The sequence below is a fragment of the Leptopilina heterotoma genome, unplaced genomic scaffold (assembly GCF_015476425.1).
Source record: "Leptopilina heterotoma isolate Lh14 unplaced genomic scaffold, ASM1547642v1 Lhet_384, whole genome shotgun sequence".
In the NCBI taxonomy this organism is placed as follows: Eukaryota; Metazoa; Arthropoda; class Insecta; order Hymenoptera; family Figitidae; genus Leptopilina; species Leptopilina heterotoma.
In genome coordinates this window covers 1,249,558-1,256,761 of record NW_025111057.1, presented here as the reverse complement: position 1 = coordinate 1,256,761, position 7,204 = coordinate 1,249,558, and the positions used below count along the sequence as shown (strand labels likewise).

Genomic DNA, 7,204 nt, shown 5'->3' with positions numbered 1-7,204 from the left:
TTGTTTCTGCAATATTGCTTTATTGTAATTATTGCAAGTAATTAATTATTTATGTAGTAATTGATATTTTATTTTGATGAGTTTAAAAGAATTAATTTGTTTTACAGACTGTTAAAGAGAACTTTGTATTTTGGGTGCTTAGTCCCATGAACAAGTGGGACCAGGTAGCTCCCAAAATTCATCTGAATCATTGTCCTTATCATTGAATGGGTTTTGTTTATTGAGGATTTTCTTATTCCTAATTACGCTATAACAGTGTTCTTTTGTGTGCCCTCTTTTATAGCAATATTCACAGCAGTTTTCCCATTTATACAATTTTAATTTTATTAGTGAAGGTTCTTCGTGTGTCATAACATGAATTTTGTGTTTTAATGATCTTGGCTTTTCTTCTTCGCTAAAATAATACGTTTTGTTTAATTCTTTTAATATTATTTTTGCTGCTGAATGTTCGGATTCTCGAATAGTTCTACAACTATCTCCAGTTGCAATGAATGCATTGCTATTTTTATTATCTGTGACGATGCATTTTACTCTCCAAAGTCTACCTAATTCAGGACCAGTGGTCTTGTCCACGGTATAAGTTGGTTTATCCAAATTATATTCTGCAGTCAGTTCTTCCAATATTCCCTTTGGGTAATTAATATTGTCAATGTTTCCTTTGGGGAACACATAATTTCTTACTAATTCTCCTTGGATTGGTGGAGTGAAAATGATTGATTCTGACATCTAAAAATTAAAATCATGTTATTATTTTATTCATATGCTAATTTTAACTTATCTACATGTTTTTGGAACCTATTTCCATTGTCATTTATTAAGATTACATTGTTTTTATCAAGGATATCCACAATTGTGTATGGGCCATGGTAATGGGGGTCAAATTTTCTTTTCATACCTTCTATTAAGACATAGGTTTTGTCACCTATTTTTCCTAAGAAAGGTTTGATCGATTTATCGTATCTTTCTTTGGATTTTGTTTTGGAGTCTATTAAATTTTTGGCTGCTAATATTCTTATTTCGGTTAGTCTGTTATAAGCTCTGTTAAATAGGAACCATAGGTTTCTAATTTTTCTTCTTGGGGAAAAGAGCTAGGAGTACGAGCAGTTTTACCAAAAACTAGCTCATAAGGAGTGAAATTAGTTGCTTCATGTACTGAAGTATTATAAGCAAACATTGCGAAAGGTAATAATCTGTCCCAGTCGTCGCAGTCTGTAGCGTATTGTTTTATATAATCGGCTAATACTGCATGACTACGTTCTAATGCTCCATTAGTTTGGGGTCTGTAACCGGAGGTTGTTACTTGTTTGACTTTAAATATTTTTGATAATTTTGACATTAATTTACCAATAAATGAAGTGCCTTTATCAGTTAAAATTACTTTAGGGGCTCCATAAACTGAGAATAGTTCTTTGGCAACTGCATGGGCAATTGTAGTTGCTGAAATGTCGGGTATTGGTACTGCTATGCAATATTTAGATAAGTGATCTTGCATGGTCAAAATGTGACAATTTCCGTCTGGGGTTGTAGGGAGTTTTCCTACAGTATCTAAAGAAACTTTATCAAAAACGTCTAAGGGTGTGTCTGTTATAATCATTGGTTCTCTGGTTTTTGCCCTAACCAATTTTTGAGTTTGACATGTGGGGCACCTTCTTACAAATTCTGTTACCTGTTCTTTAATTCTAGGCCAGTAAAATTTTTCGCGAATTCTTCTGTAAGTTTTTACTATTCCTTTGTGTCCTGCTATTTTGCTTTTATGAAATTCACTGATGATATCTTCTCTATTTTCTTCTTTTGGAACAGATACTTGTCCATGACAAATAGTTACATTAATATCGCTGTTATAGAAGATTGATTCAATCATTTGCATTAATTCTCCTTTCATTAATTCGTCAGTGAAGTCTCCGTGTCGAGAAATTCTGATTTCTTTTGCTTTTTCTTTATACAGGAGAATTTTTAAGTTCTGTATTCCTGAAATGATGTCTTCCTTTAATAATGGATCGTAATAGTTGTTTTTTACTATTACAGAATATACATTGTGTCTTCCTCTTGGGGTTACTAGAATTTGTCCTTTAATGGGCTTTTTGCCTTTAATTTCTTCTGGGTCTATTACTGCAATATCTATAAGTAATCTACTTATTGGGGTGGTAAATTCACAATCAGCGGATAGAAAATGCACGTAATTGTTCCGATGATAAGTTAGATTTTCTCTATGACTTGTAATATTTGAAGGTTTTTCTGGTATTCTTGAATAACATGAAGGCAAATTTGGAGGAATACTTTCTAGGAGTGTTGTTGTTATTGAATTTGACTTAGTTTTATTTTCTTCAATTTCATTTTCTGTGGTATCGCTTTCTTCTTCTTCATCCGTTTCTTTTTCTTCGCCTGTTTCGTCATTCGATTCTATATCTGTTTCATCTTTTTCGTCAGTTTCGTCGTCTGATTCTACATCTATTTCATGTAATGAAGTGTGATAAGGTGTTGACATAGCCTTTGGAGTTTTGAAAACTACAGGTGTGTTGGGTTCTGATGAAGTGGATCTGAAAGTTACATTTTTGTTCTTGTTTATATCCGTGTGAGCTTTCTTGGTGTTAAATGTATTGTTTCTTCTGGATTTACAACTTTTTTAGTAAATGTTTCATTGTTTGAGTTGTTTATTTGTTTGTCTTCCCACATAGATTCGCCTTTGGCATAATCCCATTGGAAATCTAATTTTTGTGAAAATTCCGTGTGGTCTCCTGGAATTAATTCATTAGCCGCTTTATGAATACTTTCATCGTCGTTTCCGTCAGAAAGAGTGAGCCAATTTCTAGGGGATTGTGGTGAGTCTATTAGCCAATCTTCATGTTGTTTTACATATTCATTAAAACGAGATATGGAATTTCCTAGATCTTTAGCTATTTCTTTTCTGCTTAAGTTCATTGCGTTAGCTTCTTCTTCGTCAGAGCTTTCTTCACTCTCGCTAACTGGTGGTTCTATTGTTATTACAGTGGTTTCTGGGATTGGGAAGTTTACAACTTTGGGTTGTATTTGTGGGGGTGCACTTTTAGGACCTGGTATATTTTTTATAGCCGCTGGTGGAAGTTTCAAACTGGGAAGTAAGCTTCTACTTGCCTTTTGAATGGGAGGAATTGGTATCTCTCTCTCTTCGTCAGTGCTACTGTCAATTGATTCTTCGTCTATTGTTTTTACTCTAGGTTGTAATGCTCGTCTTTGTGCTACTCTTGATCCAATAGTGCTTTGATTAAAATTGGATTTTGAAGTGGATGGTTGTAAAGCTTGTCTTTGTGTCAATTTTGAATCAGTAGTATTCTGATCTAGAGTAGATTTCAAAGTAGATTGTTGTGCAGCTCGTCTTTGTGCTAGTCTTGAACCAATAGTACTTTGTTCTAAAGTAGATTTTAAAGTAGATGGTTTTAATATTGATTTTGGAGGTTGTATTTTTGACTTTTGAGGATTAGACAGAGCGGTTGTTGATGGTTTAGTTGGTTTCTTTGGAATTTTATCAACACGTTTATTGATTAAAATTTTTACTTGTTTTTGATCAACGTTGATTTGGGAATTTTCATTTATTTCGTCTTCTATAACATTTCTGGATAGGGCATCGGCATTGGTGTTTAATTTTCCCGATTTATGCTGAAATTCATACTCGTAGTCTCTCAGTTTTAATCTCCATCTTATAAGTCGTTGTCCTGGATCTTTTATAGTGGCAATCCACCTTAATGGTTCATGATCGCTAACTAAAGTGAATTTCTTTCCATAAATATAAGGTCTAAAGTGATGAACTGCATATAGTACTGCTAGACATTCCTTCTCAGTTGTGGAGTAGTTTAATTCTGGCGCATTTAATACTCTGGAAAGATAAGCAATAGGCAAGTCAAATCCATCTTTTTCTTGACTTAATACTGCACCTATAGCAAAATCAGATGCATCAGTTGTTAATGTGAAAGGTTTTTCATAGTCTGGATACTGTAAAATTGGGTTAGTGCATAGAGCTTCTCTTAGCTCTTTGAAACTAGCTTCCTGTTCTTGTTTCCATTCGAATTTTACATCCTTTTTTAGTAGATTAGACAATGGTTTGGCCTTTGCTGAAAAATCCTTGATAAATCTTCGATAATATCCTGCCAATCCTAAGAATTGTTTTATATTTCTTGGTGTTTTAGGAGTCGGAAAATTTTTAACCGCTTCTACAGTTTTTGGATTAGGTTTTACTCCTTCACTGCTTATTATATGTCCCAAGTATGCTACTTCTTTGAAAAGAAATTCGCATTTTTCTGGTTGTAATGAAAGGTTGGCACCTTTTAATCTTTGTAGTAATCTTCTTACCTTCTTGCCATGTTCTTCTAGATCATTTGCGTACACTACGATGTCGTCTAAATACACGAATAATTCAACACCTTGAAGTCCAGTTAAAACTTGATCCATTAATCTTTGGAACGTTGATGGTGAATTTTTTAATCCCATGGGCATTCTTATGTATTCATAATGTCCATGTGTAGTAGAAAATGCTGTTTTTGACCTATCGTTAGGGTCTAACTCAATTTGATGGAATCCACTGGCTAAATCAAATACCGAGAAATATTGAGCGCCTCCGATGGTGTCAAGTATAGCAGTAATATTTGGCAATGGATAGCAATCACCAATTGTCTTCTCGTTTAGTGCTCGAAAATCAATTACTATTCGCCACTTTTTCTTACCACTTCCGTCAATCTTTTTTGGAATTATTAATAATGGTGAGTTATATGGTGAACAAGAGGAATCTATAGCTCCTTCGGATTTCATTCTATCGATGACTTTATCGATTTCTTCTTTTTGAGTAGGTGAAAATCTATATTGTTTAACGTGGATTGGTATTTCGTCTTTTGTAATGATTTTATGTTGAACCATATTAGTTGGGGTGAGTTGTTCTCCTGGGAGATGAAAACTGTCTGGAAATTCTTTAATAATTTGTGTTACATGTTCTTCTTCGTCTTTGTTTAAGTGATCTAATCTTAGATATTCTAATATGGCTGAAACTCTATCTATTGGTGGTGTGTATTCTTCTTCTGTCGAGTAACCATCTGAATCTTCACCAGGTAATTTGTAAAATTCAAAAGGAATTAACTCTTGAGGTGGTATTTCGATTTCTGCGTCTTCAGATGTCATATTTATAGCGTAAATATGACAAACTCCATCATGGTTCGTTACTACTCCTTCACCTACTAGTAATCCTTCTGCTGTTTTTATTAAAGGCAAATATCCTTCCTTTAATTCTGTATCTAGAACATCAATTGGTATTACTTGTCTTGTTCTAGCTTTAATAGTTATATTTCTTCTTTTGTTAGCCTTATTTTCGGTTAATGCATCTCTAGCTTCAGTTGATTCTTTATCTGCGAAAAATATTGGTTTTATAGGATTTGAATGTGTGACTATTGTATTATGCCAAAAAGAAATTTCAACTTTTTCTTCACGAAGGTATTCTCTACCTAGTATGCCGTCAGATTCTATAGGAAAATCTGTGGAAACTACTTGGAAAGTTATTGGTTTTGTATTTATTTCAATTTGGACTGTTCCTAGTGTTAAAATTTTTATAGGAACGATTCCAGCTATATGTATGGCTTCTTCTTGAATTATGTTTAATTCTGGCAATAATATATTCTCCTTAATTATGTTTACATCGGCTCCTGTGTCTATTAATAAGATTGCTGATGATGTTTGAAAGCTTGGAGAATTTATAATTATTAATGGAGATTCTCTTGATTTTCTGGCGTGGAAGATGTGTTTTGTAACGATAGGATTCTCGCATTGGCTGGACGCTCTTTGGGATCTGCACTCGTCGTCGCGTCTGTTCGTCGAGTCGTGTTTGAGTTTAAATTACTCTTTTCAAATGAATATGGGGATTGAGAACGAGGTGGTGTTCTACTTCCATCTTGATTTTTATTTAAATATCCTTCTTGTGGAGGAGGATATGGGTAAAAGGGATATGATGTATAAGGCATATAAGCGTTAGGAAGATGAAAATTAGGTTGATTAGGATATGGTTGTGGATAATGATTGTTTTGCATATATGGAGGATATGGATTTCTCAATATTCCCGTAGGAGTAGGTGATTGAGAACGATATCTCGTTTGATCGTAAGGATATGAGAATTGTACTCTATTACTTGGACTTCTTTCTCGATATCTATAATCTTGTGGTTGATGTCGTGAATAATGATAAGCATTATAATCAGGCTTATAACTTTCGTGACGTTGTTCGCATTGTAGGGCAATTTCAAAGGCGTCTTTAAGTTTTTCAGGATTTCGTGCCTCTATTACAGTGGACATTGAGTCTGGAAGTCCTTTAATGAAAGATTCCATGGCACAACAATTTAGGGGTTCCATTTGAATTTTAGCATTAGGGGCTCCATATGAATTTGCGAGGGTTGCATTTGCTCCTGCTAATAATTGAGACAATCTGTCATAAAATTCGCTAACATTTTCATTACGGTTCATACGAATTGTGGATATTTCTTGCAAATACCATGCATATGATTTATGAGTGGAATATCTTTGTTTTAAGTGTTCTATTAATTCATTAATGGTTCCGAAAAACTTACCTTGAGTACTACTTCTAGCAGCACCTTTTAACTTAGCAAGAATAGATTTCAAATACTGATCTTCGCAATTCTTTGGAATAGATGATGCAGCATTCAAAATATCTTCAATGAAATCTTTGACTGGCATGTTATGCCCGTCGTAAAAAGGAATATTCATTATACCTTGTTGTAAAGCAAAGCATTCTGCCATAGAATTAACCATAGTGTCATGAAGGGTTCTATTCATAGAGGTTGCAAAGGTTGCACCATTGGTGTGAGTAATATTATCATCATCATCACTTCTGTCTGTATAATTCTTTTGATGTTTATTTTTACGAGTCATTTTGTTATTAATTAGAATAATTCGTTAATAATATCAAATGAAAAAGGTAGTCCTAAAACTCCAATAATGTCTGATTTGTCGTCACAAATTATTGTTTGAAATTCTATTACAGTATAATTAATACAGATCTTTGCTTCTCCGTGTGTTCGTATAGTACCGTCTCTTAAAAAGTATTTTAGTACACGATTTATTCCTAGGAAAGGATTAATTTCGTCTTCTTTGATTAAATTTATTGGTAAAGAAGGATCTAATATAAATCGACCTTCGTTACCGATGAAGAAAGATGAATTTAATAATAATTGAGGATA

The 7,204-nt window shown here is 33.6% G+C and overlaps 1 protein-coding gene across 1 annotated transcript; it reads right to left on the bottom strand.

Moving 5' to 3' along the window:
• Positions 1–2,562: 2,562 nt before the first annotated feature.
• LOC122506001 lies at positions 2,563–6,896 on the bottom strand. The gene is made up of 3 exons (XM_043617950.1): positions 6,575–6,896; positions 5,767–6,412; positions 2,563–5,698 (listed from the first exon to the last, which is right to left on the bottom strand). The coding sequence occupies exons 1-3, from the start codon at positions 6,894–6,896 to the stop codon at positions 2,563–2,565; spliced, it is 4,104 nt and encodes a 1,367-aa protein (XP_043473885.1).
• Positions 6,897–7,204: the final 308 nt, after the last annotated feature.